Source organism: Eupeodes corollae, chromosome 2, assembly GCF_945859685.1.
Source record: "Eupeodes corollae chromosome 2, idEupCoro1.1, whole genome shotgun sequence".
In the NCBI taxonomy this organism is placed as follows: Eukaryota; Metazoa; Arthropoda; class Insecta; order Diptera; family Syrphidae; genus Eupeodes; species Eupeodes corollae.
In genome coordinates, this window is record NC_079148.1 from 19685502 (window position 1) to 19712482 (window position 26981).

The 26981-nt window shown below is 32.8% G+C and overlaps 2 protein-coding genes across 6 annotated transcripts in view; one reads left to right on the plus strand and one right to left on the minus strand.

The window, feature by feature from the left end:
• The window catches only part of LOC129946802 (cytosolic carboxypeptidase Nna1), a 261648-nt gene that overhangs the window by 152649 nt on the left and 82018 nt on the right, over positions 1–26981 (minus strand). For all 4 annotated transcript variants that reach the window (XM_056057138.1, XM_056057136.1, XM_056057137.1 and 1 more), the window contains exon 2: positions 12173–12351. In XM_056057138.1, the coding sequence (XP_055913113.1) occupies positions 12173–12351 (179 nt within the window). The remainder of the gene's footprint in view (positions 1–12172; positions 12352–26981) is intronic.
• The window catches only part of LOC129946803 (glutamine-dependent NAD(+) synthetase), a 134976-nt gene that overhangs the window by 13458 nt on the left and 94537 nt on the right, over positions 1–26981 (plus strand). Inside the window, exon 2 of one of the 2 annotated variants that reach the window (XM_056057139.1) lies at positions 21201–21228. The exons of the other annotated variant lie outside the window; for it this stretch is intronic. The gene's annotated coding sequence lies outside the window, so the exon portion shown is untranslated. The remainder of the gene's footprint in view (positions 1–21200; positions 21229–26981) is intronic. 2 annotated transcript variants of the gene reach the window in all.

Sequence of the window (26981 nt, forward strand, 5' to 3'; positions counted from 1 at the left end):
TTTGCATCCACCCGAAAGGTCCCAAAATGTTGCAATCAGAAGCTGCTAAATATATGAAAAAGTCGAAGGTATTTGTACAGAAGGGGATACAGCGATAAAAATTGGCTAAAAATGTCGATGATTTAGCAGAACGTGGTTCGATAGGAAAAGTGAACAAAAAAGATAAAAAAGAATGATGAATCTGTTTTCGCGGAATCCTATTTAAACACTGCGGCAAAGACAAGCACAATTAATGGCAAAACGTCTAGATGTATCCTACGAAACTATCCGAACCTTTCTTTATACTTTATACGCTGAAAAGGCGCAACACAATGGAGAAGCCTCTGTTGTCTGAAAAACATGTGACAAAGCGATTTTTATTGATGAATGTTCTACATAGGCACGTTCTGCCCTCACGCGAGCCTGGTCAACTTCCAATAGGCTTGTTCAGCGGACCGTAAAACATGGAATAAATGTGCATCTTTGGAGCTGCTTCTCAAAGGAAGTATTCGGCACTTCGTACCTCTTTACTGGCCTCGAAGATGCCATGAATTATCGACGCCGGTAGTGACTGGACACATTATTGACCAAATTGCATCATTGTTTGTAATGTGTACAATGTATTTATAAAAATGAAAGTTTCATAAAGTATTTTTGTTTATAAATTAAAACGACCACGCTCTTACTTGACAGATTGTAATCATAGTTTAAAAGCTGACGAACGTTTCATGCTTTTTTTCACTGTCAAACGTCTTCAGTTTATTCTATAATTTAACCATGAGTCGTCTTACAAACGAACAACGATTGCAAATCATTGAATTTTATTATCAAAATGCGTGGTCTGTTAGGAAAGTTCATCGAGCGCTTCTTCCATTTTATTGACAGCTTTATCAGCGCACTGAAGCGGTTATTCAGGTTATTGTGACTTAATTTCGCACCAAATTTACATTGTTGAACTGAAGAAAATATCGCAGCTGTATCGAACAGTGTTAATGATAACCATCAATTATAGATTCGTCGCTGTTCACAGCAATTGGGCCTCTGTTTCGTGGAAAACTTTGCGGAAAGATTTAGGTATGATGCCTTTCAAAATACAGCTGGTGCAAAAAGTAAAGCCGAACGACGTACTGCAACGTACAATTTTTGGCTCTCGGAAAGCTGGCTGAAGATCCACTTTTTTCACGAAGGTACGTAAATAAGCAGGATTGTCGATTTTGGAGTGAATATCAGCCTGAAGATTTGCAAGAGCTACCAAAACATCCAGGAAAAGTCACAGTTTTGTGCGGTTTATGGGGTGGTGGCATCATTTGACCGTACTTCTTCAAAGATGATGCAAATAGTAACGTATCTGTGAATGGTAAGCGCTACCCTAAGGTGATATCCAACTTTTTTTGCCGAAAATGCAAGAACTCGTCTTGCATGACAAGTGGTTTCAACAAGACGGCCATATTATCGATTCAAATAAAGATATCATCCATTTTTCTGTATTATATGTATTTTTTTTGGAAAAACTTTCCTATAGCTTTTAAAAAATCACCCTTTATTTTTATTTATTTTTTCTTTACCAATTAATAATTCTTAGCTATCAAAGTTTTTCTCAGGGATACCAAAATTTTACTTCAAATCATTTTCAAACGTTTAACAATGCTTTTTACTTATAATTTGCTACTAATTCATATGAATACTTTATTTTTTTGATTAATCGTTTTACTGACATTAAACAATACACTTAAGGCTGCATAGGACATGAGTCTTCAGAGCTACCTATTTTATACACCATATTATAATGACATCCTTTACTTTTTGTTATTTTATTAAGTTATCCTGATTTTAATAGTAATTAATTTATCTATTGTCCATCGTTTTTCTGAATAAGGATTAGAGGAAAAACTGGACACAACCAAAAATGGTATTAATATTTAATTAAGACACCAACACATACGTTTTTTGTATATCCTCAACTTCTAACATAATAATTAAATTACAGATTCATTCTTTTTCTTTTGTTAAACCTTAATTTCTTAGATAAAAATAACCTTCAACATATCCTGAGAAAAAAAACGTATTCTATATAATTCCACTTGGAAGTTGTTTTTCGGTTAGGTATCTATCTATAAGAGAAAGGACCAAAAACAAATAACTTATATCCTAACAATCACTGTCAAACGGAACCTGATTAACGTGTTTACATCCGACAGCAAAATAACACCCAACACGCCATAAGGCAACGGGCAAAAAGCAAAAACATCAGGATTAAGGGGCGCGATGTCCTTGTGATGCGTGGTGTGACTTAATCTTTCGACAGAATCTTTTCTTTCTATTCCTTTCTTATACCTAGTTAATATGATGGTTCCCTTATCGCAGTGATGTTTTGCGCTTTGGGGATAAACTAGATATACATAGTATAGTATATCCTTAAATTACCCACACATAGTCTTCTATATAGCTACGAAGGTATGTACATTAAATGTCAACAAACGCAAGGATATAACATCGTAGTATCTATATAGAATGAACCAAATTCCATCCTTTTCAATGGTAGATCCTTTTTATTTGATTTTATCCGCATGTGTTTTATGCTTGAACTAAATAAAGGATTGAACCTTTGCGCGTTGTGTGCAGGCCTATTTTCGTCCTTACATACCTTCCTAACTACCTATCTAGCTAGGAGTCCTTAAACCCAAGTCGTCAGTCAGTCAGCCAGTGAGTGAGTCTTTAGGGTCGTGGATTTTCTGTTTTCTATAGTGAGGGGAGTAATTGCACAATTTATTATCACACGAAGGAGCAAGAAAGAGATCCTTCACACTCTCCATACAATGTTCATGTACATTTTCAATGCGGAAGTACTTTAAAGCTAACTTAAATCACATACCTAAACCCTTATGGCACACACCACATCACACGAGGACGAAAAGGAACTATAAATGGCGGAACTTACCTATAACCTATACAAAAAGGATATTTAACTTCACAGTCTTACGGGCGTCGTCGTTCGTCGGCGTCCTTCCTCATCGTCGTCGTCGGTTTGATAATAATTCGAACTAATTTTACGTCATTTCTATTTGTAATGGAATTACGAGTATATTTTAAGTTAAAATCGATTTGAACGGCTCGACCGGCTACGGCACTACGACGACGGCATCAACATCGGCGTGTGAGAGAAACGTGACATGAGTTAAAGCAATAAATATATGAACAACATTTGATTGGCGGATAGGAAAAGTTACAAACAAGTTGCCTTTAACTTTTTCGAACTCATGTTAAGATCCTTTATATGAATGAATTTTTTTTTTCTGAATGAATGACGTCCAAATATGCGGATAAAATTGTTGTTTGCTTTTGAAATCGTTTTCATGTGAAGAAATATAACACTTTTTATTTTTAGACCCTTGTAGATCGACCGAGACTGAATGTATAAAAAGGAACGATGTGGGTGCTATAAATATAATGAATGTGTTATGATAAGCTGTAAATGTTTATAGAAGTTCATTTTAAAAAAACATATTTCTTTTGTTTTAATAGTCTCAAAAGTCATTAACCCATAAAGATAGATATAATTTTCGAAAATAAAGGGAGACTATTATAAAAGTGGCCTGCAGTTAATTTTGCTCTTTTGTTTGATGGCTACCTTTATTTTTGTTGTTTTGGGGGTTATAATGGTGTTTTTTTTGTAATTTTATAACGAGCTAAATTGTTTTTTTAATGGACACATTTGCACTTAACAAACTGGAAGAAATTGTTAAAAATGGTAATAAAAAAGTACTATTTGGTCTCAGTTGATTTTCTAGTGTGATGGACTGTTTTTCATGATGAAGAAAAAAAGACTTAATTTAAAATGGGGTTTTTATTTTTAGAGAATGGTTCCTTCAATCTTTGTGGATGGCTTTAATGGTGATTATAGAAACACATTACCCTCCCTAATAACCTAACTTTTACTGGCAACAAATTTGTGTCAGCAAGAGTTGTTAAACTATTGACGCTTTTAAGCATTGATATCTCTGCTGAGACTTTGGAGTGTTGATATATTCTGCTGACACTTTTGTATATTGATACCTGTGCTGACACTTTTGAGTATAAATTCTTCTGCTGACAGTTTTAGAAAACTTCTAACTTATACTGATACTGATATTACTGATATTACTGATGTTGCTGATATGATGATAGTACTGATACTACTGATACTACTGATACTACTGATACTACTGATACTACTGATACTACTGATACTACTGATACTACTGACACTACTGATACTACTGTTATCACCGATAATGTTGATTCTCTACTGATACACCTAACATCACTGCCGTTTCTGTTCTGACACAACGGAAGCTATAATCGCTACTCAAACTATATTTCTGAAACTTTTGTTTATAAATTAATTAAAGAGGTTTTTCAATAAGAAGTTTAATTTTGTATGGTCTGTTCTTTGGCCAACTGTACTTTTTTAATGTTTTATCTTTTAGCTTTTCATTAGTAAAAATAACAGCATTACTTAAAATGCATCGATACCAGATTTTAAAACGCAGTGATATATTGTACACATGTTTTTTTTTATAATGAACGGGCACTCAAGGGGTTATTAATACCCTTAACATGTTTTAAGTTTAAACACAGTGCGAGCTTTAGAAAAATAGGGAAGGATTAAAGAGGAGATGCACATTAGTCTTAAAGTTTTGAATATCAAATTGATAGGGAAAAACAGAGCTTTGTACAGCATTCCACATTCTCGATGTGCGGTTAAAAAAGAATATCTATACTTGACAGTTCGTCCGAAATTGAGCTTAAGGAATTACTGCTAAATTGTTTGAGGGGAGGAATGTCACTGGCTAATTCGACAGAACACTGTTTATAAAAATATCGGTAGAACGAAAAAAGGCATGAATCATTACTGCGGTATTCAAGTGACGTCATTGTTTCGGTTATAGTTCTATCGCCTATCATTTTCAAAACTCTTTTTTTTGGATCCAGTTCAAAATATTTAAACTTGCTTTGTGGGTACCTGACCAAATATACAAGTTATATTCAAGTTTTGGACGAATGCAGGCTTCGTAAATTATAGCAGATCAGAAGGGGTGAAACATTTCTTGCACCGTCGGAGAAATCCTGAGCACCTAGCAGCATTTTTGACAATATCGAATATGTGATCATTCCATAAGAAATGATCTGTGATATACATACCCTAAAACTTGATTAGTTTCCTGGATGCAAATGCGGCTCATGGATAGCGGCATCGGAGGTGGGTTACGCTTTAACGACAGGATACAGCATTGAGTTTTGTACAATGTTGTCGAGATCAGAATGTAATGAGCTTATCAAACGCTGTCGTTGAAATTCCACATTCGAAGGACAACGATAAAAATCTAAAAACGAATATGAAAAGCTGAGGGTATTGTAGTCAGCGAAACAGTTTAATGGATTAGAAGTAGCAGAAAAAAGATCATTTATGAATATAAGGAAGAGAATCGGAGACAAAACAGAACCCTGGAGGACACCAGCATTTATTTTATGAATTTCAGACATGAAACCATTTAATACAACTTGTATTTAACGGTTAGAAAAGTAATTTCTTATCCAATACCAAAAGCAAGAATTTTTGATAAGAGAGCTTGGCACCAACTTCTTCAACTCTATCAAATGCCTTTGTTCCACTGTTCGGTGAGATTAATGTTATAAGAAAAGTTTTTTGGCCGTGTTATTTCTTGAAAACATTATCGCAATTGTCAATATCTTGGTAATTTAACACCTTTTTTACTGCTATTTTGTTTGGAGAAAAATAAGGTGATGAAAGAATTCTTGGGGTCATCGTATTATACATACAACTGCAAATATACGAATTTATCATGAGTATTTCATCAAGTAGATATAGTGCTTAAACCCTAGCCTTAAAGGCAACTTTGCTAATACGGTGCATCAGTGTTAATAACAAGCATGCCCCTTTAAAATCATATCAACCTCCATTGATTTCTTTAAAAAATAAAATACTATTATTGAAACCCCTGTATAACATAAATACCATAACAAACTTCCTAATCAATACAAAATACCACGTAAAAACCACATACTGCATAAACCTTATTACTTCAAGTGTCCTGCAGATAAAAAAGTCCTCCAAACAAAATAATTATCCTCTCAGTAGATTTTTCCTCTTCAAATAATAATAATAATCAACCTAATTTCATAATAAAAATCTCAAATTTAGTTCACCTATAATAGCAGAGTTTTAATTTTTCCCTACCCAAGTCTCCTTATTTCACCAACTATACCTCTTTTAACCCCTCTCCCCCCACAGAAAGTGGGTGTTCGGTTCTTGGAAACATATAAAACCACACCAACATATTGCATCACCATCAACATCATCAAAAAAAATGTTGTATACATTTTAATGTACCTATGTACGTCCTACATGTACCAAGAGACAGGACATGCTTTAGATTGAAAAGGATATAAGAGAGTATGTCTGTCCACTTAAAAATTCTCCTTCCGTTTTCTAAAATGAGTTTTTTTTCTGTATTTAGACATTCCACCCTATAGTTTCACATTCCACAGTAAAATTGAAAAACTAAAAAAAAAAAGCTTCACACACACATCCTTTTTATTCTGCTTCCCGCCTTTGAAATTAAGTATGTTCACAAGCGACATCTTAACTATTTAAGTAATGTATGTTGTGTTAGAAGAGCGGACGCGGGCGGACGGGTAGTGGCGTAAGCGTTAGGGTTAGCGTTAGCGTCAGTAAAGTTGGTACTCGTATGTTTAATAAAAATCTAAAGAGGAGAAAATTCCACAATTTACTTAAACTAGACATGGCTTTGAATTCTTCATTGCATTTAACTCGCTTTTTTTCCTCCTTTTTTGCTTTTCTCTTTCAACCGCACCCCTTACAATATGCACCAAGGATCGTGTTGCATTGCATCACACAAAGTCCAACAAAATCCTCACTGAATGGCTTTGGCTAGCCCCATCGCCATCACCATTGCCATCGCACATCGGACTCAAAAATGGAACACGACTAAGAATAAATTAAAAACGCAATTAAAAAGGATTTCACTTTTATGATGATGCAGAAAGCAGAGAAGCAGATGCAGTTCTAAAAACTGTGTTGGACTGAGGATCTTCTTCCACTAAGCACCATTATGTTCTCTAGTTTTATGTGCAGCATCAAGTTCTCCCTACACTATCACCACCATCCTCCTACCACCCATCAACACCAAACGAACAAAACCCAAATTACTCCTAATGAATACATGCGGAGTGAACCAGTTTCTGTCCATAGGACCAGAGTCCAGCACAACAAGAGCAGGACTACGAAAAGAATTACGAATTACGAATTAGAAGGCCGCAGGACTAATTAGTCTGCGAGAGGATTAGATGGCGGCATTTTGAGAGTTTCAACAGCACAATTTCCCAGAGTTGCAAAGTGGCTGCTGTTGGACTCAAATAGTGTGGTCAGTTTTATTTTTGTACGTCTACATCCGTCTGGAGTATTTTGTCAGCTCGCATAAAGTTGGATCATGGAGTTTAGCTGATGGTATATACTTCCGCGAAATTATCCCCGACTAAGGAAGTTTTGTTTTTGACGAAACGTTTTGGGAATCCTGAAATCGTGACTCTGTCGGTTTATTGTTATCAGAGTTTAATTATTTTATAGAAAAGAGAGAAATGGTAGTTTAGTCGAGTTTACTGGCAACAAAATAGTGCTACTGATTTTGGGAAAATAATTTCAATACGTCGGTAAAACTTGTGCCAGAAAAACTCAATTTGTGAAACGTTGTGTGGACGATAATTAGGATAATTAGTTTTTGCATTCTGATAAAGTTCAATAAGGCTAACAAAATTTAGTAGACGGTATTTTATTATAACGTTGTTGAAAATTCGCCAGTGCACCCTAAAATCATACCAGTAAAATAGTATTAATACTTTTTTCTTAAGTTTTCGAAAACTAGGTTTTCAATTGAAGAAATGTTTGAAAGTTAGTGAAATAAATTCAACAGGTTTTATTTTAGAGCAAAGTACTCCCAAGTATCAAATCTGTGAATTTTAACTTCCCATAGGAAGTTATTGTAATTAGTCTGATCTGTCCAATTGAACATTTTGGCATTTTTCAACGTTTCAAGGATAATTGAACCTAAATAAAAGGTTTTTTTAGAGAGATGTCTGTGTGTGCGTTTGTACTTACATTCGAGCTTTCCTACGTTTAAGATACCATTTTTCGTCGTCTATATCTGAAACACCAGTAGACATATGGATTTCAAATAAATATTGTTTTGCTGTTGAAAGATGCTGAAAGGACTTTCAAAAAAAATGTTGACTATCCCGAAATATCTCACGAACCAATTGAGACATTATGAATAGTATAATTTTGAAAAAAAAAAACATCTAAGGCACTTTTTGTAAATCAAAAAACTTAAACATTTGTCATCTCGAAGAAAAAATGATATTACCTTCAAAATAATAGTATACAAGAAAAAATAACGTTTATGGCATATAGTAAAGTTTTACGAAAAATCGAAGTGCCGGTTTTTTTCTATAAGAAATAAGATCCTAAAAAAAGTTGTTAGAAATTGATTTTCAACTCAAACATCTTGTCAGAAATTGGAAGTATTGCCTTCAAACTAATTCATTTTTAGAAAATACACTTCGTGTAAAATGGATAGACACAGGCTTTTTTCGTTTTTTATTTAACGTTATATCTTAAGCCCCTAAGTTTTTTGTTGGAAAACCCAAATGTGGAATGAATAAAGTTATATTGCAAGCAAATATTTTTGGAATAAGTTGATAAATACAAGCCTTATGATTGTTTTTCCAAAGAAGGTCATAAAAAGTACCTGTTTGTTTGTGTCACATAGATACGGACAAGATCTAAATTTTTCTATTAGCGTAAAAAATCAAAGAAAAGACACTCAGATTATTTGGGATTAGTACGAATATTAATTTGATAGAATCAAGAAGTTTGAGCAGACGCAAGTGTTTAACAAATTAAGAAATAAGCCAAATAAGAGCTTACCTATCACGGCAAAACCATCCGTCTTATAGTCAGGAAAATTGGAAGTTCAAATGTTGTCTACAACTACCTCAAGGACACTGAGAGGTAAGGACAAAACCACAAAAGAAGAGTCAAGAAAGCCACATCATTTCACAAAAAGAAGGCGATGGTGAGAGTTCGATAGTGAGAGCTTCAAACTCAAGGACTTACATTAGTAAATTCAAGCAGAACCTAGGGTAAATTCTAGAAGACCGACTGTTGCTCGGTGATACAGACACCAAAAAACTAAGGAAAACAACACCAAAGAATGCTGCACGCAAGAGCCAACGCCTTAATTTTGCAACAAATCAGTGTAGGTGGAATCGAGCTAGCATACCGTCGTCTTTTCCGGTAGAACAACATTAATTTGAACGGAAAAGAAACGAAAAAATCTATCTTGAAAAACTGAAGAGCATACTAGGCGGTGTAATGGAATGAGGAGCAATCATCTATTGCGGGACAGTGGAGCTGGATTTTCAAAGCTTTAAAATGTCACCAATCACTTAAAAATCGATTCTGAAATCAGCTTCTTCGTAGTTTTCTGAATTATTTGGTGTACAACGATGGACTTTCCAACCAGATAACGCACCAATACATACCGCACGAAGAACAAAAGTTTAGATTCGGGGGACAAATTTGAACCTTGTGAACCTATTACTATGGCTCACATATTCTCCAGACCTGAACATCGTGGAAAACGTGTGAGGATGGCTTTCAAGAAAAGTTTACAAAGAAGGACGGCAATACCAAAAAACCGATAAGATTAAAAAACGAAAAAGGCTTGTCCCTATCCATAGCTATTCACTTTCAATGCAATTTTTAGAAAAATCCAACAGTCTTCAAAAAATACAACGCAAAATTGGTAAAAACTTATGTTCGATTCAAATATTTTTAGAATTGATGAAGGTATTGAGTTTAAAATTATTTCATTCTATGTAAAATTTTGCCCAGAATCCTTCTTTAAAAATGTCTATCCTTCATTTTTAGTTAGTTGTCTCCTGGCTGTTGGACCGCTAAGTTATACAAATAATTAATGCAGGGTGCAGAAGCACCCATGAGTAGTAAAATCGGTGGTATTTAGACATTTTTTGCATATCATTTTTTTCTCTAGGAAATGTTATGCTTTCAAGATGAATCTATTGAGCAGTTACTGTTTGATGACGATGATGAAAATGAACACTTCGTTGAAGGTGATATGTCTGATAATGAATTTGATGAAATTGTCGAGGATTTTCATAAAAATGGAATTCAAATGGAGTGGAATATAGCAACAGTCATCACGGGTTCCAAGAAACATTATATTACATCCACCTGGTTGCAAGGGACCCGCTAAATCTATTTGTACCGTAATTGAGGCTTGGTCTCTATTTTTGATACAACGACGATGGAACGTATAGCATCGTATACTAACAAAGAAATAAGCGTCCAGAGGCAAAAATATAAAGATGATCGACACAACTTCGACGAAGATCAGAGTCCGGGCAGTATACAACCATCATTTACAAGTGATACAACGGAAAATGAAATAGAAGCTTTGATTGGTTTGTACTACTTATCTGGTGTTTTGAATATGAATGGTGTAACAACTTAGAAATTGTTTGATAACGATGCAGGAGTTGGGTACTTTAGGGCTACAATGTCTTACAAATTGCTTACGATTTGACGATAGAAATACAAGAGAGGATCGCCACAAAGATGACCGACTTGGTTCAATTCGAGAACTGTTTGATCACGTAATTCAAAATTCTAAGGTATTATATGCTCCGACCGATTGCTGTACTACGGATGAGCAAATGCTGGGATTTCGTACGCGTTGCCCAATTCGCATGTACACACCAAACATGCCTGACAAATACAGTATTAAGATAGCATTACATGCGACGCCAAAACATCTTACATGATAAATGGTGAAGTTTATTTGGGAAAAGTATCAAAGCCTAAGAACCAGTTGCAGACTACTATCTGCAAACATTGACCCAACCTATTTATGGATCAAACAGGAACCTCACATGTGACAACTGGTTCAAAATGCTAGTGTCAACAACTCTTCTGCAAGAGAAAAGTATAACTGTTGTTGGAACCCTAACACAGAATAAAAAAGAAATCCCGGAGTTATTCAAAGAAAAATCGAGTTTTGAAAAAAATTTTGCGATGTTTGCTTTTAGTGGACCTCTGACTTTATTATCATACTGTAGCTAATGTTTTTAAAAAAAATCACTTTCAAATAGTTCTGCCTACATTTTTTAAAATTGGTTTTTGGCTAAGAACGCTGGGAGCGGATATTGAAGTTAAACTTATTTTACCACGTGCAAAATATTGTTGGTTAATTTTCAAAAAAAAATCAATGGAACAAAAAGCTTTTAATGGGTTTCGCCTTAAGTGTTATGAGAACAAAGAAAGACTAAAATTTTTTTAATTTTTTTTTTAATATTCATGTTAGTCTCATTTTTTTTTATTAAAGCTTCAACTTGAGTGAAGTATAGCATTTGCTTCGGGTTGTTTTTTTTTTCACAAACATTGGAATATCTGAATTTTTAAAAATAGAATTGAAAAACCCAGAATTTTGACAACTGATATTAAAAAAAGACTCAATTTCAACCTGCTTCTAGGTACTGATTTAACGCTAATGAACTATTCAGGAAAATTTTGAAATTAAAATACTTTTAACCTTTTTTTTTAATGACATCACCCTGAATTTCTCTAATTGTCAACCATGCGCTTAAATCGATGCTCTAAGTCGAATCACATGCATGATTCGCTTTAAATTGAGACGCAAATCTCAAAAATTCATCTCCGTAGTAAAATTTCTTGAAAATCGCATAAAAACAAAATATTAAGCATCTCATCGAATTTTATTCTATTCCCATAAAGTGATGTTCCTGTCTGTAGGGAGAATTTTATTACAAAAATAACTTAGGGAATATAATCTTTTTGAGATGGAAAGTATTTTTTTTCTTAAAGTAGCTATATCCATCTTATCCTGTCACATTAATCTTTATGAGAGTGTTTTTTTTTACTAAGAAATCTCATGTACTCGTACAATAAACCTTAATCCAAATCGATATAGAAGAGATAAATTTTATGATTGATATTTCTCCTTTTTTTTGGGAAATTTTTAAGATTGTACTTTTTAGAAAAGAAAAAATAAAATCATTAAAAGAAGAAACTCACCTGACATTCAGTGGGCCATCTGGCGGCCTGCTGTGAGCAGTCATAATCCTTTTCCTTAGGCAGGGCGAATAGATCTCGGGGTTCCTTTAAACGAGCAATTGGTTTGAGCGTCTTTTCATCGGTGTTTACCTCCAATTGATTAGTTTTAAGTCCTTTCGATAGAAAATTACTCAAAAATCCTGCAATACAAAAAAAAGATAGAAAATAAAATGAAATTCGATAGTAGATGACTGTTTGTAATTTATTTATTTTTTCAATCAAATCAAAAGTTTAAATGGGCCAAAATAAATTTAAAAAAAAGAAGTAATGGAAGAGTAATACTACTAAAATTTTGATTTATTTAAATAGTATGAAAACAGTGGATGGGATAAAATAGGCTATAAGCTAATTTCTACCGTTTAAATTAATAAACCCTGTCTATAGGCATCTTGCCTATGATGATACGAAACCCAGACACATCAACGATAAAGTATGAAACCCATAAGTCTTACGTCGTCGTTTACTCTTAAAAGCTTAGAAAAACTCCACAAACGTATCCTTCAGAACATTCTTACTCCAAAGGCAAAAGTGTAGAACGTGCTTTAGACTGCGTGGTGAGAACAGTAGAACAAACGCTCTATGATAAGGAGTATTCACTGGCTGCGTCCGGAAACATTAAAGGGGCTTTCAATAAAATGCAAAACAGTACAGTCAAAAAAGCCCTTACAGATTTCGAAATAGAAGAGATCATAGACAGATCAACAGCGAGCTTTAGGTGGCATAGAGATTAAAGTATCATCATCTAGAAAAACGCCTCAAGGCGGTGTATACTTTCACCACTCTGTTGGATTCTGATCATGAATGAAATTTTTATCAAACTTGAATTTAATTGCTAGCTTACCTCGATAGTGTACACACCTATAATAGCGACAAGAACATTGTTTAACCCCTATTAGCGAACAATTGAAACGAACCTTATCAAGAATTTGCAGGTCGGCAAAAAACTGCTGCTTGACGTTTTAAAAATAGAAATGAAATCCCAAATTATACAATTCCTAGAAGCAAGCCCACTAAAATAAACAGATCAAGCTTAAAACCTATAGGAGTAATCCTAGATAAAAAGTTGATATGTAGCCGAAATACACTAGAGAGATCTAAAAAAGCTCAGATAGCATTCTACTCATGCAATAAGATCTTCCACAACAATTGGGGCCGAATTCTAAAGTCGTATTCGAATGTAAACTGCAATCGTAAGACCAGAGATCTTTTATGACAACTAGGTATGGTAGAATGCGTTATTGAAAAAAAAAACTAAAAACTCTCAAAATGGTAGGTATACAGAGGCTAGCGGGAATTGAAGCAATACTCAATCTTTAACCTATCGACCCATTTGTAAAAAAAAAACTGCTGCAAACATCGTCTTACGGCTGAGACACTCGCAGATTGTACAGAAATAAATAGGGAACACCTTAACAAAACCTTCAACGCCACTTATCTTTCCTGTTAGATAAACGGGTGTTGAAGTAGAAGCAGATTTCTTCTCTGAGACACTCAATCTTGTCAACTATTTCAGACTTCCCGATCCAAGCAGCGCCTTTCTAACTGAGGTATTGGCAGTGACATACATTTCAGAACAGTTTTCACTTGTGGCGCTATAACAAACTGATATCACCATATTCATTGATGTGCACGGCGAAGAATAGACTTTACTTACTTAAAGTGGTGCAACAATCCGGGATGGACCTGGGTCCGAAGAACACGCGTCTCCAGCCAGCTCGGTCTCTAGCTAGCTTTTTCCAATTTCGTACGACAAATCGGTTGAGGTGTTTTCCCAACTCCGTGCGCAATCGTTTTCTACTGCGCTTTTCTAGGAATTGGATTCCAAACCTTCCGGGCTAGAGCGTTGATGTCCATTCAATCCTCATGACCCAGCCATCTAAGTCATTGGACTTTTGTTGTTTTAACTAGGGCATTGTCTCTGGACAGCCTGTACAGTTGGTCGTTGTTTCTTCTCCTCCAATCCTAAGACGCTCTTATATTTCTTCGAAATAGTCCATTAAATCCGCTTTCTTCGCAATGCTCAAAAACGCTCCACTGACATCACGCTTTGATCTTCCAATTATGTCAATATCATCGGCGTATACGAGTAATTGGATGGATCTTTGGAAGATTGTGCATCTAGTGTTGACTGTTGAGTTTTGCACAATTCTTTCCAAAAAAAAGTTATAGAAGTCGCTTAAAAGTCATCGCCTTGTCTAAAACTTTCCATGAAATGCATCCTTGTTCTTTTTCGACCTTGATAGAGCAGCATGCATTCTCCATTGTCATTCATTGATAGACAAGCAGCATTAAAATTGATTTCTGCCACAACAATCAAATCGAAGCTCACAGCATGATATTAGACTCTGCTAGGTACCAGGTCACAGCGATGTTCCTTAAGGGAACAGAAGAGCTGATAAGTTGGCGAAGAAATGTACAACATTGAACCAATCCAGCTTAGTCAACCCATCAACCTGTGAGTTGAAACGCATCATTAGTAACAAGATACTCCAAGAAACCAATGTAAGATAGAAATGCCTTGAAATCTGTGCCACGACCAAAAAACTATGATCCAAATTCTACAACACAAAATCTTACTGAATTAGGCACCTAGACAAAAAAATCCTTACGATTGCTTGCAATCTGTGATGAAGAAGAACAAGGAGACACGGCCCACTTATTAAGCGCCACTGTACAGCACTGAATCATACTAGAAACTAATTTTTAACAGACAGTTCTTGAATAATCAGAACATTTTTAAGGATAATTAGGCGTATTAGACTTCATCAAAGCTCCTAAATAGTTAAAACAAGACAACCCATAAATATCATAGGTTTTATCACCTACTGTTAGGGATGTTCAATACTTCAGGGAATCACAATTAATGTTATATTGACCAAAGTGTGGTGATAACGTCTTCAATCCCCAGACCAGCAACTCAACCTCACCTATTATTTCAATGCCTAAAAATTATCATTGAGATCGAACTACCTCAGTTGGAAAGTTTTGTCAATGATGCGTAAGTACAATCTTAAAGAAATGATGACTTTTATCAAAATTTGAAAAGTTATAAGAGGTTTAAATTTTTTATATTTCTCATACAAAATTCACTATTTTTCACTTAAAAATGCATCACTATCAAATTAAATTTAAACTATTTTTTTGTAAAGTAAAGTCATCCTAGCCAGAGTCAGTGAATGAAAATAACAACAACAAAAAAAAAAAACAAATCCAATCAAAATGTAATTTTCCGGACTTTTTTAAAATGGGATAAAAAGGATTACTTATAAACTATATGAAAATAATCCTGAAAATGTTGAAGTAATAGCTTACAGCCGTTACAGTCCAATTTTATTGCGATAGAGCAATTACCATTTTGACTTACATCCGTCGTCGCCGCCGACCGCCCGCCTCCCCCTTGCACTATCAAGACTAAATTGAATATATATTTTATCTAGAGGTATCCAAAGTTCAAACAAACAGATATTAATGGCTTATTTTTTGGTTGTTATATATTTTAACCCAAATATATTATGTGTAGGTATAGGTACCTATAACAATCTGGCATAATCTATTCAATGCGCCAAAAAATAAAAATATAAATAAAAGAAACTAACTTTCATGCTTAACAGCTTTTCACTTCTTCACGTGAATGGTTTTTGTCGGGTTTTTCGTATCAAAATGAAAAAAAAAAGAAAAACAAAAATCCAAAAAATAGAAAAACATGTGTGTGGAAAAGTTCTGCTTCTTCTATTTCCTTTACCTAGAAGAATAAACAAAAACAAATAAAAGAGATAAAATACCAAACATAATAAACAAAAAAAGGATATAACTAACACACACTGTATATGGTGGTAATATGAGCTCTAAATACTTAATGTGCTTGGCAGCCAAAAGGGGGTTGGTGGATGGTGATGGTGATGGCCTGGCATGGATGGTTATGGCTATGGCGGGTGCGAGTGTTGCGTTACGATTGGTCGCATGTCAGAGGCGTAGTTAGAAAGCAAAAATTGGGGTAAAATTACAATCAAAGGGGTCCTAAAATGTAGTTACTTTTCTGTTTCGCCTCACTAACGTCGTTTTCTAAAAAGGACGGACCACTTACGCCGTTTACCTAAAATACAATAAATGGTAACTTTTTGAGGATGCATTATCACCTGGTGAACCTCACGTGGGTTGGTGTCGTCCCATATTCGGCATTTTTGCTTGTTAACACAGCCATTCATCCAAAAATGCGCCTCGTCACTAAAGATGATTTTTCGGCCAATATTGGATTTCTCCTTTAAACGATTCGTCAGTCCAGTCCCAGTCAGCGAACAAACGGCTTTGTCTATACTCATAAACTGGGTCAGTTGGATTTTGTTTATGTGTAGGCCCAAGTCCCGACGAAAAATTCGAGGAATAGACTGCCTCGGGTACTGCTGCGCACTTTCTCTGTTATCTTGCCTTGTGATACCCTTAAGTATTGATCTTCAATGCGAAGATCTTCTATAGAGAAGAGCTAACCTGCAGAATTGATATATAATTTTTAACTTCCATATTTTTAAGCAAGAGTATAACTTGATTTTGCGTCAGTATTTCGCTACCAAAAGCACTCCTTCTTGTTTCTTTAACAACTGAACATCTTCCAACAAAGTGTAGAACATCCTCCCTTTTCTTTAAATTGCACAATGAGCATATAATTGGTAAGTCATCTCTATGAGGTATACAATTCGGTTGCTTAACTTCTCCTCTTAATTCAACCATCATTGAAATTTCGACAATGCTATTATCGTCCCTAAAATAATTCCTCTCTTCCAAGTTGTGATGAAGTTGACAGTAGAGCCGTCTGTATTATAGATCCTGTGACATCATTCAGGTATTTCTCTCGTTGTTTTATGGCCACTGTGGAAATGAGCTGGTATAAAGAAGCTTTTTAAATTATCCTGATTATTACACAAAAGGTTAAGTTCCATTCCACATTCGCTTGCCAAATTTATCCAATCATCACACCAACTTGTTTTGGTTCGTATTACTTGATGCGCTGCTATCTTCGGAAGTCTATTATTGCTCATCTTCATAACTCTCAAGATGTAATAGACTTGCATTTTTAGGGTTCGTATGAACATAGGTGCTAATCCTGATTCCAACATAAAAACATAGTTGGGTGTATTTGATGGCAGTCAAAAAATTCGCTTAATAAAATATCGGAGAAAGTTCTCAACTGTTTGGTATTGTTTTGTTCCCCAAATTTTTGCCGCTTAAAACATGACAGACTCAGATACTGCTGCAAATATCTTAAACTTTCTGCTATGTGCTAATCTTTTGTTAGAAAAACATTTTTTCCAAGTTGCAATAATTGCTCCTTTAGCCTTAAATAGTTTCTCTCTTAGATGAAATTTCCATGCTCAAATTTTTCGTTAAGTGAACTCCAATGTATTTGAATTTCTTGACAACTTCAATGACCTCTCTATTATAGAAGCATTTTTCTTTCGCTGAATTACGGCGTCCATCAATATCACCATCAAACTCCAAAGCTGACAATATTGATGCAGGCGGTTTATCATTAAATGCAATGATTCAGGTGATGCTGCCAAAAGAGCAATGTCGTCTGCAAACAGCAATGCTTTTATTATTTGTCTGGCGAAGTCTATGCTACCTGGTAATAAATAGGTTTGTAAGATCTTCAATAAACAAGGCGAACAGACTCGGAGTCAATGTACAGCCTTGTCTGATTCCCGATTGTGTTTAAAACCCTTTCGACAACTCTTCTCCATTCCATACCTTAGCAATTGTATCTGCATATAGATTCTGTATAACTCTTCCGAACTTCCATGACATTCCGTTACTATACAGCTTGTAGATAAGCGCATGTTTATTGGTCATATCAAATGCAGATTTAAAGTCAACGAAAAACGTATATAGCTTCTTGTCCTTATTCAGGCATGTTTCAGCGATACTTTTTAGAGTAAAAATGTGGTCAACCGTCGAATAACCTATCCTTAAGCCTGCTTGAAACTCCTTTTAGGGCTTGTTGTCTTCCATCCATTTATTAGAACGTTTTTGCAAAATCAGCGTGAATATTTTATATGAAGCTTTTAGAAAGAATATTCCTCTGTAATTATCAATTGAACGTACTGTTAAATGAAAATAATCCTGCCATAATTTGGTATAAACAAAAGATATGACAGATGTCACCAAAGCAAAATGGCCGCCAGGAGACGCCAAAAAACCCTACATAACCTGTTGTGTGCATAATTTAAGGGGTAACACTTCGTTGCCGGTCGAAAAAATGTTTGAAGCCAGGTATATCACCAACCCCATAGTAAGAAAATCTTCTAAATATCATTAGACTGCACCCGCCATATTTAAAGGTCTTATTGGTGTAACGTAGTACCCGTGGCATGGTGGTAAGTGCGTTGGAATGTCATGCCAGAGGTCTGGGGTTCGATCCCTGCCTATGCCACCTAAAGTTTTTTTCAGGGGTACTGCCTCTTGCAAATTTGCCGTTCGGATTCGGCTTAAAACTATAGGTCCTTTCCATCCCTGAGAACAGTACTCGCAAACAGGTTGAGAGTTGTCAGTCACTAGGCCCTAGTTCTCAAACGGACTGTTGCGCCACCCAATTTAGTTATTTATAAAAATATGCCCAAACATAAGTTTATTTTCAAATATCCAAACGCCATTTGATTCTTAAAAGACCTTTTTTCGAAAATCCTTACAATGGTTTTTTTTTCAAAATCATTTTGTATATGTACATACAATTTTTCGATTGAAAAAAGCTCAGTTAAGGATATAAATTGTGGAGAACATTTCAATAAAATACATTGGATCGTTTTTTAGAAAATTCTAATTTTTTCATTTTTGACTTACACATTTGTGTGTGGGATTACTGTTGTTTTTGGTCTTAAAAAATAAAAAACATCGTTAAGCGTTGACCTGTTTAAAACCTTAATTTCGATTTCAGCTCAATAATTAAGACAGACTAAAGGGGCGAAAACAGACAGACGAACAAAATCATTGGGCCCTTTTTTTTATTTCTCTACCATTGTTACATTTGATAAAAGTCTCGAGTTCGATAATTTTTTAAAAAATTTAAAAAAAATCGGTTAACCCGTTTTCAAGATGTGGTCACCAATTTTGAAAAGTCCGGTTTGAGAAAAACACAGCTTAAATTTGAAATTTGCTTGCACAGATTGTTAACAATAACTTTATGAACTTTTAGCGACAACAAATTTTTAGAGAATATTTTTTAAAGCGAAAAACTTTACTTTTTCGAAAATTCGGACTAGATAGCTTTTTCGATTTTTATTTAACAATATGTTCTTTTAAATAAATTTAAAAAAATGGGTAAGTACTTAAAACCAGTAATTCATTCTTAAACAACAGATAAAATAAAAAAGATTTTAAAAAATTGTTGAAAACCAACAGACTTGAATTAATATAAATTTTGTAGAAAGAAGTCTCTACGGCCTTGTTTTTTTTTGAGATTAAACTTTCTTACTTAAAGCTTACTATATGTAAGGATTTATGTATATATATATGACAATATGTATGTATTTCAATATTGTATAAGTTAAGAAAAGGAAATTAAAATAAGATAACAAGAAAATTGTTTTTTTTTTTTTTCAAAAATAAAATAAGTGAAATGAGAAAAAAGACGGGAAAGCAAATTACAGCTTTGATTAAAACTTATAAGGTTGATGTATGCAAGGCTATAACGTTTCCGTCTTTTCAAATTAATTGCTAGGTATATCGTAGATATAAGCATAAAGTATATACATACACAAATACATATATCGCTGTCCTTTGTTAATTACTTCGTATACAAAATAAAGTTTTCAAGTTTTAAGGAACTCCGTTTTCAATACTTTTAACACAAAACGCGAGTGAGTGAAATTTGATGTATAAGTCGGTACAAAGGCATAAAGTGGAAAAACAATAAGGAACAACGCATACAAATTAATTTCAACAGTTCAGATATATCTAACCTTTGAAAATTTCGCAAAATTTGTTTATAAAAAAAGTTGTATGCAGTCGTATTTGAGCTTAAAAGAAAAATATGTAAAACAAATTTCAAAAAGAGGCTGTAATAGAACTCATCCATGCGTGCCATCTATCGATTCTTCTAAAACTTTAAGAAAATAATAATAACAATATTTTATATGAGATCCAAAATTGAAGTCAATATCTTTCTTTATTCTACTTGAGCCGAAAACCATTTATTATCAGATTTTGTTTTGTCAAAAAAGGTGTTAACTGAATTTTACTTTAAAAAAATAACCGAAAATTAGGAACTATATTTTGAATATCACAACATTGGTTTTCGACATTCTTATTTGAAAAACAATTTTCTATTAATTTAAACAGCATTTTTTAATGTTTTTGGGTCAAAATTTTGAACGATAAGTAAATTACTAAATCCATTTTTATCAATTTAATAAACTAAAAAGGTGATGAGCTTATTTTAAACGATTTAAAAAAATTCATATCTCTTAACATTTTGCTGAAGTTAAAACCACAGAATGGCTAAAATGTTGCACATTTTTTTTCTAAAAAAAGTTGGTTGAATTTTTCTAAGAACATTATCTTAGGTTAACAAGAAAATTTTACAAAGAATGAAAGAGTTTTGAAATCAATACCTTCATCTGTTCTTGAAATAATGAAATCGAACATTACTTTTTACCAACTTTTAGAAGTTTTTTTTTTAGGTTTTTTAACCGTTACTTTGATCTATCTCAACATTTTAACAAATGTCAAAAATGTAAAATAACATTATTTTGGAGGTAAGATAATTTTTTGTTCGTAAAAGTTTCGAGTTGACAATTTTTACAAAGGCCATTAATTTTAAAAAAACTATTAAGATAATGTATATCTTTTGAAAGCATAAAAACTAACACAAACATGATTTCCTTTTTTGACACTAAGAAGAATTTTCTGACTCAAAAAAATAAAGATGTTGGTTAAACATAAAACTTACCTTTCTAAATGAAAATTTTAATTATATTTCCTTATTTTTTTTTTCTTCCAGAAGAAGGACGTGTTAAAAGTTAACAAAGGTATGTTCATGTTAATAAAAACATTGTAAAGATATTAAAACATCCAATTTGAAATAGTTATTGAAATGTATAATTTTTAAAAATTACTTAAAATAGGTCAATTTTGAACAAAAAAAAAACAAGCTTGATAGAAAAAATTCTGTATTTCTTAATGAATATCGATAAAAGTCGTTCAAAAATGAATAAATAAATGTTTATTTTTGTTTAATAATAATTATATTAATTTAACATATAAAACTATTTGTTATCGGTCCGAATTTTCTACCTGAAAATGTTGACATCTCTTAAGGTTTTAAAAACCTAAACCATCGGGATATCATTTTTAGTCGTTCATATCGCAAGAACCAGTAGAGATATTGACATCGAAAGATGCAAAAAGGACTTTAAAAAAAAAAATGTACGACTGGGTTGCACAAACTTACTCCTGTATGGAAAGAGTCTGTTTAAAAAAGTCCCTATATAAGATTTAAGAATGTACTTGTTTGTTTGATTTATCAAAAAACCTTTAATTTTTTTTTTACATTTTTTAACTAAATGAAGCCAAGTAAAAAAAAAAATTAGAGACAAGTTAATACTATGCTATATAATCAATCGCTTATGGCGGAGGGAATTTTTTGTTTTCGAGAATAGAAATTTAGCCTGGACTAATCATCATCATATATATTATTTTGTAAGCATGTCTCCTTTTTCGGCTCTCATACAGAACTACTTTCAACAAATAAGGTGTCGAAACTTTTCCGTAGACTATGCGAATTGAATTTTATTGAATATTTATTTATAATTTGAGGAAAAAACTTTACTTTTTATTATAATAATAATATGGAATACTCGGAAAATATTATGTTAAGGAAAATGGTTTGTATATTTGAATAAACTTATCGAATACACACCATTTTTTGTCGGTAAGCTAGTTTCCAGGTATTTCCTTTGTATGTACTTAACGAAAACATTTGTTTATGTATTCAACTAGTTTTGTTCAAAGCTATTTCTTTTGGATAGCTTTATTTTAATTTTATATTAGAAGAACCAGGATGGAAAATAAATTATCTAAAGATAAGAGAGAGAGAAAGAACATGTATGTTTAAATTGTTAAGCGATTGCCTATTGGTTGAGTAGTTAGGTAAGTGTCTAAAACGAATAAGAAATAATTCATTGGCGTGCTCAGCTTTATGCGGATTTTAGTTATGAAGAGACAAGTAAGAATAAGTTGCACAGGCTGTAAGTAATACAATATAATATTTCGGTGTACGTTGAAAAAGTGATTCTAATAGAATATACATGTACTCTTTCTGGCCCGTTTCTTTAACTAGTACTTAGTATTTATTCTTTTATTAAGGCGAAGGCAGAGGTATTTACAATAGTTATAGTTACTTATAAAAATACATAAATATGTACCAAATGCATAAATTTTGATAAAAGATAGGAATGTTGAAAAATGTTGTCAAAATAATGCGTTCTTTCGGGCTCATGCATATGATTTGATGTGGTGAGATGGGAGGGGGTTAGATTTAATGCAGTTAAAATAATTTAAAAAGAAAAATATTTTAAGATTCAAAATTTTAGCTGAAAAATAAGTTTGTCTTCAAAAATTTAGATGCCATTTTATAAATAAAAAAACGCTTGATTTTTCATTTTTTTTTTTTTGAAAAATCGTTAGAGCGGTTTTTTTAAATTAATTTTGTATTGTATAAAATGTTTCAATTTAGCTCTAAAAATATTTTTGGTATGCAGCTGTTTAGTGATTGTAAATATTCGATCTAAATAGGAATTTCGTAAAAAAGTGTTGACCCTTTTTTGAGATATAGAATTTTGAAGAAAAAAAAATCAATTTTTTTTAAATCTAAACAACAGAAAATTGCACTTTTGATAATCAAATATTGTTAAGGCAATATAAAAGATTATTCAAAAAAAAATATTGAATCAATTGATAAGTTGCTGAGAAATTAAGAAACAAAATAACGCTTCTAAGAGCGGTACCTTTTCTGAGCAATACAAAAAAAGCCAAGTTAAAAAATAAAATTAAAAAAAAATCTATCCTTTTATTTATGTAGAAAATTCGAATTTTCGATTTTTGACCCAAAAAATGGTATAGGGGCCACTCTTAGTTTTGATCTTAAAAAAATGAAAGAAACGCCTAACTTGAATCAGTTCAAAACCTTAACTTCCAAGTTTGAACTCAATCGACCCAGTGGGTCGTAGAACCCACTATTTTCAACTTCTCTACCATCGTAATATTATGTTTGATTAAAATCTCGAGTTCAAAATTTTGCATGAATGCAAAAAAATAATAGTAACGAATTTTCACATTTTCAAAACTATTTTTATTTTTCAGTCTTATTTACAGTATTTTGAAATACGGAATTTTGAGATACAGCAATTTGATCATGCAGTATTTTGTACATGCAATATTTTGAAATATGTACATTATTTTATTATTTTGAATACAGTACTTTGACCACGACCCATATTTGCCACCTCGAATACTTTAAGAACAAAGGATGACATTGTCAAAACTCTGTATTATATTGTGTGACACTGTATGGTCCTATTACTGTATGGTTAATATTCTGTATTTCAAAAAAATGTATGTATGTATCAAAATGCTGTATTGTATAATACTGTATAAAACTGGAAGTTTTGACAGATGAATTAGTTTCGTGGAATTGTTGATTATGATTGGAATAATTAATTTAAAAATGTTAGAAAGATATAAAACAATTAAGAAGAAAAAAATAAGAACAATCTACCATTTATTTTATTTTAGTTTTTATTAATTTAAAAACTTATAGATTACCATAGGTACATACATATGTTATTGTTCAAAGCAAGTTTAACAATTCAATTATTTTGATGTTTTCTTTAAAAAAGGACTCTTTTGTCAAAATTCTTATAATAATCTAAAAAAAAAACAATAATCATTCTGATAATGTAAAAAAGTGCGCTTTTTGCAGTTTTGTGAAATACAGAATTTTAAGAAACACTATTTTGATCATAAAATATTTTGTACATACAGTATTTTGAAATACAGTATTTTGAAATACAGTTTTTTGAGACACAGAACTTTAAATACTTTTAAATATTATGATCCTCACAGTATTTTGACCCCAACCCGACATTGCCTTCAGAATAATTTTTTTAACGAAGGTAAACGTTATTGATTTCTAGTATAAATTTGAGAAAGAGAGAGAGAACGGATTCTTACAAAATGTTTGTAAAAATTTATTTTCCACTCTAGTAACAATTAAAAACATTGTCTTAAAACTAATTATATTAGGGTTGGGGTAAAAATTCTGAATATAAATACTGTATGTACAAAAACTACAAACAGTATCTCAAAACTCTGTATTTTAAAATTCTGTTTATCAAAATTCTGTAGTTCAAATTGCTGTAAATAGGGCTTTCTTCTTTCGTTCATTGCTTTGTTTAAATACGCCTTTTGTAGTGTGATTCATTATTTTAGTCGAGCAAACTAATAGCAGTGATTGACAAATTTAATTTAAATATTTGTTTAACTTTTGATTTCAAAAGTGATAGAAAGTAAGTCCTTTTATTCTATTTAAGATTTCCATTAAAATTATAATACAATTTTTGAATTTATGAATTTAAAGTGGGTCGAGGCAAGCAAGAGGTAGGAAATTTTAAAAAAAGCTTGTTTCGGAATACAAAATCAATAAAAAGATTCAAGAACTTCTAACGTTTGAAGAAAAAGCAGAAACCAGGGGACGGAAACAATCTCTAATACCATCTTTTAAAAAGCGTGTGGTTCGCTTTTCAAGAAATAATCCTACAGCAGCAGCTACAGATATTGAAGACGAGCTTGAGGTTCCGTGCGGTGTGCATACGGTGCGGAGAATACTAAGGGAGCCATAACCTTAATGCTCGTAGTCCAAGAAAGGTTCTAATTTCAAAGAAGAACCATATAGTTTGAAGGATGAAGTTTGCGCGCGAGCATTTAGGATGGACTCCTGAAAAGTTACGAAATATTCTCTGGCCCGATGAGAGCAAGGTGGTTATCTATGGTGGTAAAGGATCTCGGCAGTTTGTGAGAAGACCACCGAACATGGAATTCAACCCCAGATACACTACAAAAACAATTAAGCATGGGGGATCCAGTATAATGGTTAGGGGATGCTTCTCCTATTATGGAGTTGGCCCAATATACTGGATCGAAAGCATTATGAATCAGCACTCTTAAGTGGACATCCTGTAAAACACCATGCTGCTATTATTTTGCTCGCTTTATTTTGAGGTTTGAGCAATAAGTTTTATTCAATTCTTACGAAAAATTAAATTTTAATGAATCTTAAGGAGTTTTACTTAAAAACATTCCCAATACCAACACCCTTTTTATGAAAAATCCTCCAGTCAACTTTGCTATAAAAAATACTCCTTAAATTGGTAAAAATTGATAATCGCTACAAATTTGTCGAAATTAGACCAAGGTGCTGACTAAAAAAATATTAAATTCGATGCAAAATTTTGTTTTTAACGTAAGAAAATGTTCTTAGAAAAATCCAATCAGTGTTTTGTTTATAAGAAATACAAATTTTGAAGAAATGCTTAATTTCATAAAAATTGGTTTTCCACTTAAAATGTTTTAAAAAAAAGTTTTTTATCTCACACACAAAATTGTTCTTAATATTTTATTAAAGTTTTAATAGAATCAAGAGACGGTTACGGAAGTTATCAGTTCGGGTCACAGCCTCTTCTTAGCTTTTGTTTTGATTTCTATATGAATTAAAATAAAAGTCCTTAACAGGTGAAATAATTTTGATATCGAAAGTTAAAAACATTAATTATTGGACTGTCGAAGTAATTATTATTTTTTGTAAATAACAGTGATGCTAGAAACATTCCGATTTTGTTTTTGTATAATGCCTTCCTTAAAACTGAATTTGTTTTTTGTATTTATTTCAAAAACATATTGGTATACTTTATAATTACTTACAAAAATAATGATCTGATGGTGAAAAAAAATAAATATAAAATACATAAATTTACCCCATAACATCCCTGATCAAAACTAACCGGATTTTAAACAAAGCTTCGAGTCTTGATGTTTAGGTAACGGTTTTTCTTGTCATTTGGATTGCATAATTAAATAAAAAACTAAGCAGGTTCTGAGCTTTCTAAATAGAAATTAATTTGATTAATAAAATGGCTAAAACATGTCACACAAACGTTTTTCGTTTTAAAGTGTAAGAAAAGTATTAAACCGGTACGAAACAAAATGTAATCGCTAAAATGCTGAAAATTCCAACTTCAACGGTTTATGACATTACCAAAAAGATTAGAAGCGTAAAATCAGTAAAAGCAGCACATCATGGTGGACGCCCTCGCAAAACAACAGCTAAAACAGATAGGCGCATAAAGAATTCTGTTCTTAAGGACCCTTTTGCGTCCTCGAAAAACATCTGTGAGGATCTAAATTTATCTATAGCGCCATCTACGGTAAGGACTCGTTTAAGGGAATCCGGTCTTTATGCGTTCCGACCAGCAAAAAAGCCACTACTTACTGAAAAACAACGTAAATATAAAATATGATAGGTGTATCGGAAAGAATTTCAATTTCTTAATTAAAATATTTATTCAGGGTTGAATTTGCAAAAAATCATCTGAACTGGACTATAAGCAAATGGAAAAGTGTGCTTGTCAGTGATGAAATCAAATTCAACTTATTTTACTCCGATGGTAGAATGACAGTAAGGCGCTCGAAAGGAACACGTTTAAAGCCACCAAATGTAATCCCTGTG